The sequence below is a fragment of the Anoplolepis gracilipes genome, chromosome 8 (genome assembly GCF_047496725.1).
Source record: "Anoplolepis gracilipes chromosome 8, ASM4749672v1, whole genome shotgun sequence".
In the NCBI taxonomy this organism is placed as follows: domain Eukaryota; kingdom Metazoa; phylum Arthropoda; class Insecta; order Hymenoptera; family Formicidae; genus Anoplolepis; species Anoplolepis gracilipes.
This window is the reverse complement of record NC_132977.1, coordinates 11,566,806-11,585,963: the sequence shown is the minus strand read 5'-3', so window position 1 is coordinate 11,585,963 and position 19,158 is coordinate 11,566,806. Positions and strand designations below refer to the sequence as shown.

Below are 19,158 nucleotides of genomic sequence, written 5' to 3'. Positions count from 1 at the left end.
TTGCGCACAAATAAAATTTAGCGAATGTGTTTTTTTATGCTTTCAGTCAAATAGCATCCTTTATACATTTTTTATAACGTATTAGTGTATATAAAATCGCTGTAATTACATGGTAATGTGTACAGATTATAAAGTACTGTCTGCTCCTATATTATTCTATTATTTATTTACCAATTAAAACAAAATATTAAAATAAAATAAGATTATTGAAAAATCATGCTTATTTAATTTGTTTCACACACAACACACAATCAAGCCCTCTAATTTAATTTACGTGATGAATCCGTGAAAATTTTTTTCTACCTTATTATTAACCGACTATGAATATAGACAGCCAATCTCTTTCTCTCATTACTATGTTTTTTTCTCATTTATGTGTGTAATATTCGTGCATAAATGATATGCGTGATCTAGCTGACGGTATTGTACAATATGTAATTGTCTATTAATATTCATGCCTGGAAAAATTGTCGACTACTGGTCTTTTCGTACTTTGTAAAAACATTGTACACGCGATGACATATAGCCTGTTATTACACTCTATACATGTATTTTATTAATTGCGCTCGTGAAACTGAATATTCTCTCATTCTTTGCAGTCCGTCATCCGGTTATTTACAGTTATAAATCTATCTTTACATCTTTTCATCTCCGTATGCGATACATATGCGGATAGATCGTTACGAGATATTCAACATCAGCAAATTGAAAATAATAAACTATAATTATTTTAACTGCTTAATCTTCCCTTCCAAGGAAACAAAGTGTTTGATTGTTATTTAAATTCCAATTTGCAATTATTTTAAAAGTCTACTTGAAATTAATAGAGAAGAAAAAAGCAATAACTATTTTAATTTTGATTGTTTATAAATCTATATTAACCATATATGATTTTATCCGTTATTTCATTTGTAATTAATAGGCTCTCACGTAAGATATTTTTTCGAAATAATAGCTACTTTCTTTTCAAAAATAAAAAAAAAAAAATAAACATTTAGTGGTGATTAAGTAAACGTGCCATATCCATACTTAATACTGGAAATAAAATTACGAGAAAAGGGAAGTGGCATTCTGCATATTTCTGAACTATTTCCGTAACTTTCGCATATATATCTATTATGGATTTGTATCTATATTTAGCATAATGCACGAATCTCTGCGCTACCATCGATTTGCGGGAAACGGAATTATACGGGTCGAGAGAAGAAACATTATACTCGTAAATTTCTCGTATTTTCACGAAAGAGTCGGCGCAAGTAAGAAGGCCCTTTATTTTCGTTCAACGAGCCATTTTTCACCCTCGCTTTAATAAAGACGAATCTCTCCCCGGTGATCCGATCCAAGTGTGCATTGCTATTCGCCGCTTCTGAAAATGGACCGCGACAGAAACCGCACGCTTCTCGCACGTTCCTCGATTGCCAAATCAACCTGGCCCGAGGTTTCCGCGGTGATAGATGGCATTCGAGATGTCTGATGCCTTAGTGGTGTGAATTAATCTCTGCGCGTCTTGGGGACAAAGCTATATTGTGTGATATAGTAATAATAATCGAGTCTAAAAATCAATCAAAATCTAAAAATGAATCAGATGCGAAAAATAACGCAAAATTAAGACAATATTAATTAAAGTTGCTAATGATTTTAATATCATACACATTATAATTAGTCCCGGCTTAATCACGAATAGTGTAATATCGGACTGTTGTCCTACTTTTTTTTTACTGCTGTTCACCAAAATGCTACATTCACAATTTTATAAAAAGTTATATCATGAGTAACTTTTCCAGATTAAATAAACTTTAGAATTTTAATAAAAATAAAATTAAAGATAAATTAACGATATACATATTTATGATGTCTGATTATATTTGATATCGTCTATCCAGACTACTGTAACAAGTGTCTTACGTATACGATATACAATAAATCTATTTACAAATTGATAAAAAAAAAAAAAAAATAACCAATATCCAAAAAATATTCTGTCATTAGGATAAAGTAGTAAAATATAATTTTACGACAATATTAGCAATTTACTTGAAAGACGCGGATGTCTAATTAACCGTAATGCAATAATACAAGCGCAATTTGCATGATTTTACGCGAAAGGTCGTAAAGGGAAAAGGCTCGGAATAAAGGTAAAGTGGAGCGCGGTGTGCATTTGCTATGGCGCGCGCGTATGGCACCGGTAACAATTGTGCACACGAAGATTTGTATTTGCCAGAAATACAGCTGTCAGGGCATAAAAGCGCGCTGGGTCGCGGGGAGTTACGAACTAGAAACGACGGAAGAATAGCGGAAATTTCATCCTTGGAAAATGGAGATATAGCTAGATTGCGCGCGCGAAAAGCGACGACGTTCCTGGAGCGACGCGTTCGATGGAGATTCTCAGCTGGAAAGCCGCTTATTAAACGGAGACAAGAGCCTGTGCTTGTATAATTTTATATCAAAAGGAATATTCAGAAGGCAAACTTCTTCCTGCAGCGATCCGACTCCGCTATGCATATTTTATCTTGTGAAAATATCTCCACGAATATTATATATATATATATATATCTTACCTCCCTTGTATATATTAAGATAATAGTTTATTTAACACCTTGCTAAGTATGTGTTTAATATAATAGAATGACAAATTATTGTGTCTGTAAAGTTGGCACGACATTTTATTAATTTTAAAAAAATAATAGGAGTTTCAGTAGCACTTTTCATAGTTCTATAGTTTCTGATAAACATTAAAAAAAGTTCCGCATTTTTAATATCAAAAACATGGAAAATAAAAAATGACGTGCTAACTTCACGTTCCAGCACGGCACATTCTCCTCTAAAGTACAAGAAAATATCGAAAATCAAGATGTTTATTAAGAGTTCTCGTTAGTTCTCTACCACAATTCTATAATTATACATCATTTCAAGGCAAAATTCCAACAACTTACCAAAAAAATCAAAAATAAAGAATGACGCGCTAACTTCGCGAATTTAACACGACATTCTCTCCTTTCTAAAGTATTAAAACGAATTGAAAATTCTTATTTTTTACAAGAGTTCCGATAGTTCTAATTGAGATTTACATATATCTACAATTTCAAATCGATATTCCACCAATTAACTTTTAAACAATTTTTAACGAAGAATGCAGTAGAACTCTTGCAGACCTGTCGAGAACTATCGTTAGAATTGCCGAAAATCATCAGCACGACACATTTTTACTAAATGTCATAATACGCAATTAAAACGTAAATTGCTTAAAAGTTAATTGGTGGAATATCGATCCGAAATTATATATATATGCGACTCTCAATTAGAACTATCGGGAACTCTTGTAAAAAATAAGAATTTTCAATTCGTTTTAGTACTTTAAAGAGGAGAGTGTTTGCAACATCATCAGGTTTAAAATAATATTTAATATATCATTTTGATTTAATTATAATATGCGTGAATGTCGAAAATTGAACATATAATCTTATTTGGTAAAAATTACTTTATTAAAATATGTTATTAAAAAGTATCATTTCTAATTAATTTAATAAGTGTGCTAATGTGCCCTGCTGCATTTTATCGCCTCTTATAATGGACTATTATGATTTTCCAATTTTATGTTACACATGAAAGAGTACATATATCAAAACCCTTGCACATTACACAAAAATCCTCATTTCCAGGAATAAAAGGTCCAAAAAAAGAACGAGGAAAAAAATTTTATATACGGTGCGGAGAACCACTCTGCAGGAAGAGTGAAACTAAAAAAACTAGAGAGAGAGAGAGAGTGACAAAAAGAGAGAGAAAAAGAGAATAGGAAGATATATTCGTAGAGCGTAATTTTCATCCTGTAGTCTTTACTAGAGCTACTTTTCATCAACTTTTTTGATAAAATGGCAGCACTATAATAAGTGCAGGACAAGTAACCATCCTAAAGCTTCTCTAACGCTTTTTAAAGTAATATGTTATCACCATTTCCAGTCGATTTCACTCGCGAATATTATTAGCTCATTCATCATTACGATCACAATGTAATAATATTTTTAGATCGAGTTTATGTTCTATTATTTTACTTTGATTTATTTGACATTTATTTTAAAAAAACGCGATTTTTTATTTCTCCCGGATCGACGACTATGAATATACAAACCTCAATTAAATTTCTCGTGCAATCATTTTTAACACACGCCAATATAAAAATAATAAAAAAAACAATTACGATAAATCGATTTAACATAACATCTTAAAAAAGAAGATTAGTAGAAAAGTGCATACTCTGTTCCGAATAACATAAAGGAAAGGAAAGTAAAATTTCAGTCAAATATTATTATTCATATTAGATAGAAAATTTATGGAAGACACTTTAATTTGTCGTATTTAACAAGTAATAAAACGCGAACGTGCCTTCCTACAAATCGAATCCATTTTTCTTACGATTCCGGCATTTCTCATAATCCGATAAATCTTACGTTTCCCGACCTGCACATAGTTACGTACATACCGCGTACTACACAATGCGCTTTTGTAGACCTTATATATCTTAAATTGCCCGAAAGAATCGGTTGGTCGATACCGCAATATAACGGCTCATGACGCAAAATTCCGCTCTATCTCTTTCTCTCGCTTTCTCTCTCCTCAGTTTAATAAATCCGGACTCGAGGGAAGTCTTGGAAATAATAAAATGCAGCCTAGTCTGGAAAGGAGCGACCACCTGTTCAGATTAGACTAAAAAAGATCTGCACGAGAGAAAGAGAGAGAGAAAAAGAAGGAGGGATGTTCGCGAAAATAATGTAAACGCTTTGGCATCACGCATTTCGAACGTTCGTGCTGGGAAAGTCCGCGTGTTACACGCTAATTTCCACTCTCTTGCAACTTAATCGCCGACGATTATAGAGGGAACATCGTCCGAGGCCGCGCACCTGCTTGCACGTAACCCCATTTTTTTCGACACCCCAAAGCGCGTGCTCAATCCAGCAGATTATTTGCAAAATGATTTTATACGGAAGCAATTGTAATGTTGTTATTAAATTTGAGAATTAAATAAAATAAAAGGAAATAATTAATATTATAAAATAACAGCAGTTTAAATAATTACTTGACAAAATTAGTTTCCTCCCTTTTTGCAGAATTGAAAAATAATAATACAATACAATAAAATAAAAAAACCTCTCGTGTTTCTAATTTAATTTTAAGAACAATTTTCATTTTAGATAATTTTGGAGGAATTTTAATAAAACATGATAGAGAGAGAAAAATAATTTTGTATCGTTATATTTTGTTATCACACAATAAGCTCTGAACAGTACTTGGAATATAATAGAGGGGTTCCAAAACCACTCTATATGTCATACGCGGCACACAAATCAATATCGCTGTTCAATTAAGACCCGACAATTCGTGTCGGCAAATTAATTCTTACTGTCACGAAACAGCGACCGACTAGTTGCACGAGGCTCGCGTATAAACGAACGATAAATGTTAAACGTCATATCAAAGTGCATCGAGAATATATATATCTACTTCGTTTCTTCGCACGAGAAGGGCGTACCGCCGACTATTACACGCTCATTTGGCTATCAGAACTGAAATGGATCGGGAAGGGAAACAGATTAAGAGCGGAGAAATATGGTTTGCGCGGATGCGGATAATTGAGTGTGAGCTATGGCGATTTGCCGGGAAAATTACTGCTCGCCGATGAATGGGAGCCCTAATTTCATTCTGACGCGCCTACAACGGAAACGCGAAAACCACGTGCGGGGAAAAAAAAAAAAAAAAAAAAAAAAGAGAACATTTGCGTCTGAAATTAATTTAATCCTAGTTGACATTTGATGGGACCTGCTCTTCATATCGGTCCAATTAAAATTTGCTGTAACAAACTTTCAAGTATCTCAGCGTCAAATTACATTTCTGTTGACATAAAATCTGCTCGAAATCAGAGAGAAAGATTTTTCAGTTTATTTACCTTTCTCTTCATTCGCAAAAATTATTTTCCTTATTAAATGTCTTGGTAATTATAATTTCCCATAATTATCTTCGTAAGCACTTGACAAAATTTCGGATAAAAAAAAAAAAAAAAAAAAAAAAAAAAAAAAAACGACATATCTAGAGAACTTTTCTGCCAAAAATTATTTTCCTTATTAAAAATGTGCGCGTAATTAATTCTTCGTTAAATTATCATTGTATAGGCACTTAACAAAATTTCAGATAAAAATCGACCCTGCACACTCAAACAATTTGTTGCTCGCACATTCTGCGATAGTGAATTCTCTCTTTACACTCTTAATATCTCATAAATCCACGTACGCGTCGATCGATACAAGCATAACGCGCAAGGTCGCTTCGTTGAACAAATATGACTATCGACTCGCGTAAAATAAAGGTAAAATAAAGATACTGCGTCCTTAAAATCGGACAATGGAAAATAGGAAATTCGCGCGGTCCGTACTTTGCTGAGCGGAATGAGAGATTCGTAATTTCCGCGGACGTTGATTCTCTCAAGATAGACATCAAATCGCATTAACATAATGCAGCTGCAACTGTCGCGCCATGACATTACGCATTTCCCGATGTCCTCGTGGATACGAGTTTCCACGCTCGTCGTCAATCTACATGCAGAATCCATTATCCCTCTGCGGTCCATAATTTACGTATTATTCCCCCGAGATCGATATTAATTCGCGCGATTAACCTACCGCGATTAATACGCTGCGTGAAGATAATCGTGCTAAAAGTTTCGGCACAATAAATGGCGGTTTGGAAAAAAAAAAAAAAAAAAGCGACTGGCAATTCGTGCTTGGAAAAAAAAAAAGGAAAAATTACTTGGAAGAGTTTGCCGCGAACTTCTTATTAAACGCGATTTCGTAAAAATGGGACGCCTTGTACGAGTCATTAATTTCCGATAAAATCCATCTCTCTTTACAAGTGCGAAGATAATATTGTCGTCGTTCCGTCGTGATTCTCAAACTAATTACGCGACACGGAGACCTCGAAAATCATAGTACAGTTCGATTCGCAGACAGCTCTGAACCAGTGGAACGAGGATCTGTCGGGTAACTCCCTTGTGTTCTGACAAGGCATTAATTCCGGTCCCCCAGGCTACGTAATACGCTATGTCTGCGCCTTTGTAGGCACGTGGTAATTCAACACGTCTCGCGCATATCTTGACAATCCGTCCTTACGAGCGAGCACCGCGACCATTGCGGTTGGTTACGAAATGGGCTTTTATTATAGTAATTGGCTCTAGCTTTTTGGTGCTACCTACTAACGCGCGACTAACTCGATTATTATCGACGCGAGCATTTATCGGGGAAACGTGTGACATAAAAAAATAAAATAAACTCGAAGACAGATCGAAAGATGGAATACAGTTAGTGCCTCAACGCGTGACCGGAAAAGTAATGTGATTTCTAGAAGAGTGAAAAATTACTTTGTAAAATAATTCATGAGACGGACGTTTTGGCAGATAAATTGCGTACGTTTTCATTTAGACGTAGAGGAACAAGATATACAGAGTAGCGCAATTTTTCTATAATCTGTAATTAAAAAAAAAAAAAAAAAAAAAAAAATAAAATAACTGAAATTAGCATATACTATTCGCTTCTCTCAAAACATTTCCAAGCTTCGCAGAGAGATATGGATTGTATGCATTAGCCAAAGATACACAAGCGACATGGAAGCATAGGATTGTGAACATCTTTCACAGGCTGATCTGTATACCCGTTACACACAATGGCACGTGGTATATCTAACTTCAGCGGATCCGTTCTGCCTATACCGACCTTCCTCTCATTATTCAAAAGTTTGCCCCATCGCCGCCCCATTGTGAGCTGACAATAATTACGAAACATATTGTCTCGCGAGAACGCGATTGTCTCAGCTTTCCCTCTCTCTCTTGCATTCTTGACAAAATCAAAAGATGATGCGGATACAGAATCCTGGTCCTTGTCCTCGGATGAAAAAAAAAAAAAAAAGGCACTCTCTCGAATGTATTCTCGATTCGGAAGATTATTTAATCGGACAATCGCGTGCAATGTCGTTAAAATGGCGATCGTGCGAAGAAATACGGACGACCATGAAGAAGTGGGACTTTGCTCGCTTAGCTTATGCGCTACCTTATGCACCCTTGCAATATATACGCTCTATTGTGTAAGCGGCTATTGAATAAATTAGCGAGCAGACAGTTCGCCACGTTTCGCTAAGTAAATTGAGTTATCGTGAAGAGACTTAAATTTTGCAGCAAACTCTTGGCTTCTGCGATACACACTTACGTAATCAATTGAAACACATTCAATATTAAATATGAAAAATATAATAAGAAAAAAAGTATTATTAAAATATTATTATTATAAATATTATAAAATATTATTCGAAAATATTTGTAAAACCTCTTTTATTTCTACGAAAAACTTGGAAAATCAAGAAGCGGTTTTATTGACAGACGAAGGGGAGTTCAGCAAAAGGAACTGCATTTTGAAGCCCAATATATCTTAGGCGCTCAAAGGTTTACCTATTTGGCTTGGAAATTCGAAATATTGCAGGTACGCGGCGTGCATTCGGTGAAAGTATGGCGTTTCGAATATGCGAACGGTGGAAATGTTACTACATGTTCTACGATACATCAAGGTACGAGATACGAGCGAGTGAACCGAGGCTTTCCCAGAAGTTGAATAAATAGTCTAAGAGTCGAGGGCGATATAAACAGCGCCCTTGCCGAGATATACAAGTCACTCTAGTTTAAGCATCTCGATAAATATTCGGGGCACGCACGTGCGCGCGCGTGTTCCATAAATTTATCTTTTCTAAAAAAAGTCAAATGCACAATATATATTTCTAAAAAAAAAAAAAAAAAAAGTTAAAAAGAATATTTCGACAGACCAGCATATGAAAACGTACGTCATATGGCCATGCACTTTTATTTTCTAAATAATAGAATATAAAAAAATTTGCGAAAATACGTAGACACATTTTCTCGCGCTTTTTTACGTGTCCACGACTCTCTCGTCGTATTTTTCTCTGCCTCGCGCTCGTATAAATCGACATAAATGCGACAGGTGTGTCAACACGCGACATGTATATTAGCGACTACATTCGAAATTTCATAATGTAGTTAATAAACTGTTTTGTTTCCGTTTTTTTTTTTTTCTTTCGTATTTTTTCTCGTCAATATTATATTAAATATTTTAATAAAAATAATGTGTCATAACATTCAATGTTATTTTTTTTACTAATGAGAGAATTTTTATTACATTGCGACACAGAGGCTGAAACAAAAATAGAATAGTTCTCTTTTTTTTTTTTTTTTTTTTTTTTCAGCTCTCTTCCCCCGCAAACATATAAATATATCTAATTCAATTGTAGCGTTATTACAATGATTCTAATGACAATTTACATTTGATCAAAATGCAACTTTTTAAGAAAGCAATCTTTTTACATACGCCCGCAATCACGACTATCTCATGGGTGATTTCCCGCGAGCATGTCCATGAAACCCATCCACTTTTGCGAGACGGTATTCCCGTGGTCGCGATAAATTCAAATAACTACGCCGGGAGAGACCCTATTCTTCCAGTCGGTCTCTAAAAAAAGGGACGGTGCCTTGTATATGCGCGTGACAGCGTCTCTTTCAAATTTCAAAACCGCATCCATCTGGGAATAAATCCCAGTAAACGAGGACATCAAGGGAAATATGTAATTTTCGTGCATGGTGGAATTTTACACGTGACGTACTCATCAAACCGCCCAGATATGTGCATCCAAGCGTGAAACAGGTCAACACAGACATACATAGGTGTCCGAAAGATAAATAATAATAACATTTGAGATTAAAATTTGACTCGGGAGCGATATTATTTATATAAAAAAAAGGGAATTTATTTCAAAGAATTTATGAAAATAAAATCCGAGTGCACAGGACAAGTCTCTATATATGCGAATTTATCCCCTTTGAGACACGAACAGATGATTTACGGTTATAATGACAGCATAGGAGGCGCGCAGCTTCATCGGCGCATCATGCACATCTTTTTCAGGATAGATGGTATAAAACAACCGGCGGCAACAAGAGGGGAGGCTTGCGAGGATATTTTCGTTGGCGAGCCTTGAAGAGAGATCGCCCATCGACTCAGCTGGACTGGCCACCGCATTACTTTACACACCTCACACAACACAACCTCGTCCACCGCACCGGTGCGACCACACTCACGTCGCCGGTGAATATTTTACAAGAGTCGCAAAAGTAACGGACCGCACCGGACTTGCAAGCTTTGAGCTTCATCGAGCCGTGCGTCGCGTCGGTGCAAAAAATTATGCACCGAGATATGAGAGACGCGCGAATTCTCTGACATTCTATACGCGAATAACACGGCATGAATGAAGAACCCCGTCACACGCATGACGCAGAGTTACGTGCAGAGAGAGAGAGAGAGAGAGAGAGAGGAGGATATGTGCGCGTAATTCCGTCTTAAAATTGGATATTTCGCTACCATCTTGATACCTGCTGCGAACGTTTCAACTGCAGTTGAGATACTCGAAGAAATATTGCAGAGAATATTCGCGCTAAACAATTAATTAGTATGTATATTAATTTCCATAAGTAAATAATCTGTCATGTGTGTACAATATATTATATGTAAATTAATGCTTTATCAAAGTTTTCAAATTGTCTAATTTCAGACAAAGCCATTGAAAACCATCTACGAATAATTGTAACAGAAATGAAATAGAAGTTTACTTTACTTACGGGTATTATTTATTTAATAGCATGTTATATATCGTAGAAAAGTAAACGCGCGATTTAGCTTCTATTAAAATCCATCGTAAACTTATTGCGTTTATTTATCGAAAAGATACGACGGAACAATATGAAATGCGGCCGTGGTTCTGGCTATAGATTGAACACGGGATATCAACTTAAAACCATTCGTAGCTATAGCTATACAAATGTGTTTCTCGTTTACTGTTAGTATCAAGCTTGCATCGCACGTGGTTTCTATTATCTACCTATGCGGATAAAAATTTTGTTTGCTGCACTTTTTTTTTCCATTGCAACTAGATATACATATTTAAAAGTTTCACGGATCGATATAAATGCCTTATGCCAATACAATCACTCCTCCGCGTTGCAACGCAATTTATACTTCATCGTTGTATAGATGTCGACCCACCTAACGTATTGTAAAGTTACAAAGAAGAAAAATACAGTATAAGCGCAGTTATTAATTAAATAAAAACACAGGACATATAATCGCGGTTCTATGCTTTAATTAATTTTCGAAAATACATCTCCCGAGAATGTCGACTAATCGACAATCTGTTTACGATTAAAGGATGGCATTCTCTACGTTATAAGTATAATGTAAAATTTGTTTGTCGCGAGTAGAGTTAGGTATACAGGCCGAAGAGACGCGACGATGACAGGACAAGTCAATTGGAAACAAATGCATTTTACTGACGATCGCTCTTTCGCGCCCAGCGGCGCTGTAATCAATTCATTTACGTAACCGCGTTAACACAATTTCTGTGGGATGTCCGTGAATATAATCAATACTTTGCGGGACTATCTTTAATAAAGAAAAAGTTAAAAATACAAGCTGCGGACACTGTCAGCTATCGCACACTGCTGTAATCTTGACGACGTTGAACAAAACAATGTTCGGAAATCTTGGCCTCGATACGAGTTCCAAGATCAAACGATAGAGTTAAACTTAATTACACGCTTGATTATTTTCTACGTCATCAAATTCGAGAAGATTTTCTAGCTAAATATTTCAAAATATATTCAAAAGCAATAGAATATGAAAATTAATAATTTTTCCGCTTGTTAAACATTGTAGATAAATAACCTGCCTCAGAAGCTTTGGCTCTTTGGGAGATTTCCGTTTGGGGAATTTAAAGCATTTTTTTTTTTTTAGATCGTCTATTAAAATTGCGAAACTATGTAAAAAGGAGAAAACATTGTGTTCACGAGTTAAAGAAAAATCTTGTAAAAAAAGAATTACGTTGTATACATAGTTATCGAAATCTGACAATGAAAATTGATGCTATACATATAAAGTGAAAATAAATTGATAATACATAACTTTTTATTTTTAATTGGCACAATATTCTTCAGTATCATTATTTCATGATGGGAGAAATAAATTTAAACACATAAGAAAGGCTTCTTTCGTACAATGCGTTTCTCGATAAACTTGACGTTTTATTTTTATCTCCTTTGAAATCGTAAAAAAAAAAAAAAAAAAAAAAAAAAAACACGACGGTGCGAAAACAGTTCTGTGCCCTTTGCATAATTTCGCGTTTATGATCCTCCCCGGGGGGGAGGGGGGAGAATCGATAGCGCTGCTAATAGGTCGAGAGAAACGTTACATACCTGCTTGAAGCCGCGATACATGACTCGGATCTCCTGGCGGGAGAACTTGGTCTGTCGTAGAAGCTCCTCGATAGGCACCGGTCTGGTGGTCTGGTGCCTCGCCCTCGTGGTCTCGAATTCGAAGAAGGCCTCTTCCGGTCCTGGCGAGTCCGGCGGCGTCGCCATGACCTTTGATCTTGCCGCCGCCTAAATTGTCGAGGATCCAACAAGACGGCGAACGACTCCTTTTCCCGCGCTTCCTGTTCCTCTTATATCCAGTGTCCCGTGAGGTCACACCATCGTCGTCGTCACGTTTCCCGTCACCATCGTGTGTGCATATGTGTGTGTGTGTGTGTGTGTGTGTGTGTGTTTTTTTTTTCCTTTATCGATCCGCCGCGAATCTCACTTCACTTTCTTCTCTCGATCCCTGCACGTCAATTGAGACGACAAACTTTCCTTCCCTCCCTTTCTCTCACCCTTTCGAATGAAAAAATATCTAGCATCCACATGACATCTTTGTACGAACGTATGCGTTAAGTTAGTAACGAGCAAAGCGCGATATTTTTAACGTTCTAATTACATGCGATGCGTTTATTGATTATATCAATATTCCCTCCGATTGGATAATTAGTTTTGTCTTTACAACTGAACGGATGCCGAAGTGTACACCCAAAGGAGACGCGAATTATACATGGAAATTTGCATAAGAGAGAGAGACGGAGAGAGAGATTCTCCTCCAAGTAATATACCATTTTTATGTTGAAAACATTAAAATTCTCGTTTTATAATAAATAGTGTAATCATTCTTTACAAGAATTCTCTAAGAATTTTTTACATTTATTGTGGCATTTACAAATCTGTCGATCGATGTACGTAGTTTTGAATAGAAATTTACTACCTTTAAAGTTATTTGCATTTACAGAATATTCTGAGAATTTGATAAAACCGAATACGGAAATTTGTCGCGATGGTTTTGAGGAGAGAACTCACTTTGCGGTATTTGTTATTTACATCGGTAATGGCGCGTGATTTCTTGGCATAAGTCCCATGTGAAAGAAAGACATTACGAATAAAAATGGACTTGGACGAGAAGTAAGGGCGGAGAAATCTGATATATGCTGGCCCCTTTCGAGTACTTGAAGTTCCTCGTGATTCTAAGGATAAAGCAACTCCTCCGCTTGATAGTGGCGTGCATACGCGCTATTAATCACTATTAAGTAAGGACATAAGCTGAAGCTGCGTCTTAGATCTAGATTTCGGGGTCACTCCCGCGAAGAAGACTATAAAAATAACCTGAGATAAGACGAACGAATATCGCTCGCATAAAAATCGATGACTTCGCAAAAGGTTACCGTGCCAAAACTTTAAAATCGATTCGGGGTGCGGTCGCTCGAAATTTATTGATAAAAGCTAGAAGCGCAATTCTTTCGTAAGATTAACAGCATGGAGTACAGAAACTTCTCAATATAACGGAACCTTTACTCTCTTTTTCGTTTTATCTCTTTTATTATTTCTTTTTTTTTATACAAGTATAGAAGTAAATTAAGAAATGCGAGGAACGAAGGAAACTTTTGTATCAGATCTATTAAATTAATTAAATTAATAATTTTTTGTACATTTTTCTTAAATATTGTGTAAAAGCGTACCTTTCTCTACGTGTAATTTATTTTTACGCAGCTTGAAATTTTTTACATTATCAGAAATACTCAGTTTTCGAGAACAATAGATCGTTAGTAATATGAAATATAATGTGGTTGGTAGTTGATATTAATGTAAAAAAATACAATATAATAGGAGAATATAACAAAAGAATAATAACGCTCTTAACAAAACCGTATTTTTGCGCTGCAACAGATTTTCTGTGCGCTATGATGTTTTAATCAACGTTAATAGACGTGGAGTTTTTAATGGAAAATGTTAAAGATTAATGTCAAAATATTTATATCGTGACGCTCGCGTAGATATAATAACGCGGTATATGGGGTCAATAGGCATATTGTGTATGGTGTATAAATAAAGCTCTTCGTTGTACCTGTGCTTAATGGCGCGGAAACAATTACAATGGTCAATTATGTAAATTAGCATTTCAGGAAAACGTTAAAAAATGTCACAAGAGCAACAATGCATTACATAAAAAGTAAAGTCTTTGGCATTCACCAAATCTTTGAATTTGTCTTTCATCGTATATCGCAATTATTTCAACGCATTTTATTTGATTAATAGTTAAACAAATGGAAAAATTTATATCGGCAATTATTGTCATATTTAACTAATACAATTATTACTTATTAAAAAAAAAATTATATAATCCGATAGATTTCGGTCAAATTATAACTAAAGGCCTTATCGCGAAAAGGAATTAAAATGTAAAGGAAAATTACATATAATCAATAAGATGGTTTCATAAACAATATACTTAAATAATTAAGTATAAGGTTTTATATATTTTTTGGTATATTTGATTATATAAGCTTGGACGATATAAACTTCTTTTTTACCGGATGACTACGAGGAGATCAGTTTTTAGCAACCTGTTGTTATTTCTTCTAGTTACGCGTCAATTGCTCGACGGGACCTCAACTATGAATCGTGAACTTTCAATTATGCAAAATATTTTTTCAAGATTTTCTCAGATAAGATACATTTGCATTTCAAAGTCGGCTGCTTCAATTATCATAATACAAGAGACGCTGAGCTGAGCGTACAAAAACAAAAGGGGATTTTCCTTACATTTTCTGACGTACAGTATCGCTCCAAAACTGAACATTGCAGTTTGATTAATGGATATTCAGCTACTATGCGCAAGAGAAGAATACCTATTACGAAACATGTAATGGAATATTACCAGAGAGCTCTCTCGCGTATGCATTAGACCCTAGTATGGCATTTACAAATTTAATAAATTTACAATTTAATTAAAAATTTATCTATCTTACTGGCTTCTCTTTTCTTATTACTACATCGTTATCATTATTGTTAATATATTAACATGCCATTTATTAAATAAGCTTCGGAGAAAGATAAGAGAGAATTCGCAAAGATCGTTTCAATAAAAGATAAATTGCATATTCAAAAATGGTCACCTGTTAACGAAAGAGATTCGTTAGCACTGCGAGATATCGAATTGCGACTTCTTATCGGTCCAGAGCAGCTGGGAAAAGGGGATGGAAACGCGCGTCGCGCGCGTGACCTATCGCGAATCTGCCGTTCGGTCAACGCGCGAGGATCGCGGTGACGGTCCCGGGAGCGAGAGGCAGCAGTGGCCCGCACGCGGCTGCATCAGCGGCAGCGGTGGCGGCGGCGATGATGATGATTGTCGTCGATTCGAGCGGGTGAATCACTCGACGACGCGGTTGACGACCCACCCGCCGTCGAGCGGGCAACGAAACACGAGGATGTCAACTCGCCGATCTCCATAACATGATCTCGTCGCCTTTTGTATCGTCGCACCGATCTTTAACATCGACGCGTACTGATCATTATCCGATGTGAAAGAGAAAGAGAATGAGAGATACGGAGAAAGCAAGAAAACGAGACAGACAGACAGAGAGAGAGAGAGAGAGACAGCGAAGATATTTGAAAATTTCGCGATGCACTACCGGTGTCCGCCCGTGAAGGGTTGAAAATCTTACGGACGCGAGCTCAACAATAAAGACATCCGAACTGATACGCGACCGGCGGTACACTGGTCGCCCGGATAGAGCGCGCCTAGACGGCACCGCCGCCGTTCATTGGCCGAGCGCCTCGGCCAATCGCAACACAAGAGCGGCGGCGGCGGCGGCGGCGGCGGCGGCGCCGCGTCAACTTACCGCGGTCAACAACCATAGACGATAGAAGGCATAGAGTGTCTTCATCTAATCTTTTTGTGGATGTCTTCTCGAAAAGAAATAGAACTACTTGAAGCTCGCTGTCCTTTTCTAATAGATGATGCACCGATAACCGTTACTTTGAATGCTAACTCGACACTTATTTACGCATATCAATACACACTCGCAAAACATAACGTCTGAAGAACACTGGCTAATTACAAAAATTACGCGATAAATGGACCAATTATCACGATCCGGCCTCATCCTCTGACCGATGCCACTCTGCGTGTTTCCTTTGGTCTTTACACTTATTACATATGCATTCGCGGATACCAATTGAACTGATAACCGCAATACAATAACCGCCCGTCACGATATTTCGGATGCTCTCACTGATGTATACCTTCGAAATCGCGCGAAACACGACGATCACTCGTTGCATCGTGCACGACACGCACCCGAGGACCGACGACGACCGTTGCAACATGAGTTTTTTCCTGCGAAACATTATTTGAATAACGTGCCAATTCACGCCGTTGCCTGATACGTAAATCATATAATAGTGTCTAGTTTCACTCAATTTATTGTGACACGAGGGATACCAACTGTAAACTATTTTGAATTTTGATATACGTCCAGATTTATTACATTTTATAATATTATATATTATTTATTTATTTATTACATCCATTTACAGAATATAATGTATGTTGAAAATCATGTCATACACTGTTGGAGATGAACGTGTATGTTGAAAAATAGATAGAGATAAGAAAAAGTAATGTATGTATTTATAAAATATAGAATAAAAATAATAGAGACAAATTTTACTGTAAAAATTAATTATAGGAAATATAAATTATCTGCGAATTAAACATATATATTCCGTGATATAATTATCAGAGATATTGCGTTTTTTAATTGTATTTATAAATTTTGCATATGCAATTTGCATATTTATATATCATAAGCTTTGTAAATTGTGCGACATATTGTTATTTAGAAAACAATTTAACATATATATTTAATATATATTAAACTCTTTTATTATTATTATTATTATGCAATTGATAAAAGTATATATAAATTTCATAAAAATAATTATATTCATTACTCTTTATAAAAAATAGCGTAAGATAAAAATAATCATACTTTTTACATAATATATAAATATCGTTAAATCTTAAAAGAAAAATTGGCGCAACAGAGATGACCTTTAACTCTGTCTTATCAATTAAAAAAAGAACAGATTACAGAGTACTATCTATCTTATCTTCGTTGCAGTAGATCCTAGGAATTAGTTCGCGTAATTAATTAACAAGAGATTATATCAAGTAGTTTAATCTAGCGGCGTTTCCCTCGTTTAATCTCAACTTGCAGCTTTAATGTTAGGTTAATTAATTGCTCGTTTCCGACCGGATAAACATGCATATTTTACTAGTATAAAAAGATACGATCGCAAATATCCCTTGACAACACATATTAATTCTGAATCAAAGTTAATTTCGTTCAAAAGATTTTCGGATATAACGTGGGCGAACTGGCCTATATTTACATTGAATTTGTATTAAATTTTGTATGCGAAATTCGACGTTCTTATAATAGTTTACACAAGCAATCAATATACATATGCGGTTGACATACTATATATACTTATATATATAAAAAAACATGTATATACAATATAATCGTATATACATAATTATTCGAGCATGCGCATCAAAATCGGCCCCAGGAAATTATCCAGTTCAATATATTGTACAATGAGTATAATAAAAGAATGCCACTCAACCCTCCATTTTCACTTCTAAAAATTATGTACAAATTTTTGAAAACACAATATAAAGAGTATTAAAATATTTTTATAATCTATATTACATATATGTAATATAGAAAAATTTACTTGACGTAGGATGAAAAGCCAACCATTCTCGAAAAATATTCTCATAGCCATAAATTTTCTAATAACTCCTAAAGCCACGATATTTTGTGAATTGAAATATTATGATTTATATTTAAAAAATTTAACAATTTAATATTAATGTTAGTTATTTTTTTCGCGCCCATAATACATAGTTCGTTTGCGGCGCCCAAAGAGAAAAGTATTTTACGATGCTTTTTCTTTGCAGTAAACTAACGCCAACTAGGTCCATTTTAGAACAGACAAAACTACATAGCCAATTCATTTATCGATAAAATGACCGATTGGTTCATGTCCGCGCTAAATCTATAATTGTGGATTTGAAAAAAATACACAAAAATATTATAGGTTTATTAATATATTTCATTACGTATTATTTTAATTGCGCGTAACTCTTTTTTATTTTAACACACGAATAACACTATATATATTATATGCTATTATAGGAATTATTAAAATTATTTTACATGTGTGTATATTAAAATATATATATTTGTAGCAGTTTACGCATTATAATTCGTAATTGTGTTTCACAATTGTGTACACATTAAAACGCATTAAATGTCGCATAATAATATCATTTTAGTTAAGGAATTTTATTTAATATTATTATATTTATATTATATATATTATTATATTATTTTATTTAATGTATTGTAGAACCACTTGATGTACACATTTTAATGTGTCAAATTTTATCACGTAGTATATAGCACGTATTGTTAATGTAGCGCAAGGAGAAAGAGAGAAAGAGAGAGAGAGAGAGAGAGAGAGAGAGAGAGAGAGAGAGAGAGAGAGAGAGAGAGAGAGAGTATATTCTCCCTTCTCCTTGACGTCACGCGCTACGTAGTAAGAGAGGGGGAACGTCGCGAACGTGACTCGTGACAGCCGCGAGTCATTCATTCGGTGTCCGGCGGGCGTAGTGCGCGCACGTGCTTTTACTCCGGCGCCGGCGCCGGCACGTGCGCACGTGCGTCTCGAGTTCGAGCGCGCCGTAAGCGCGTTTCTCGCGAAGATAATATACGATAATAATATTAAATAAAACTTATCGTTCCGAAATTCGGGAGTGCCGTCAAACTATCGCGCGTTTTTACTTTTGTACGGTA

The 19,158-nt window shown here is 35.5% G+C and overlaps 1 protein-coding gene across 7 annotated transcripts in view; it reads right to left on the bottom strand.

Annotated features, from left to right (window-relative positions):
* The window catches only part of LOC140668955 (A-type potassium channel modulatory protein KCNIP1), a 51,875-nt gene extending 35,853 nt beyond the window's left edge, over positions 1-16,022 (bottom strand). The window contains exons 1-2 of one of the 7 annotated variants that reach the window (XM_072898306.1): positions 13,313-16,022; positions 12,344-12,749 (exon numbers count right to left, since the gene is read on the bottom strand). In XM_072898306.1, coding sequence (XP_072754407.1) covers positions 12,344-12,508 — 165 coding nt within the window. In that variant the 5' untranslated portion in view covers positions 12,509-12,749; positions 13,313-16,022. Of the gene's footprint in view, positions 1-12,343 lie in introns of all 7 variants that reach the window. The other 6 variants (XM_072898305.1, XM_072898308.1, XM_072898309.1 and 3 more) reach the window with 6 other exon arrangements.
* Positions 16,023-19,158: the final 3,136 nt, after the last annotated feature.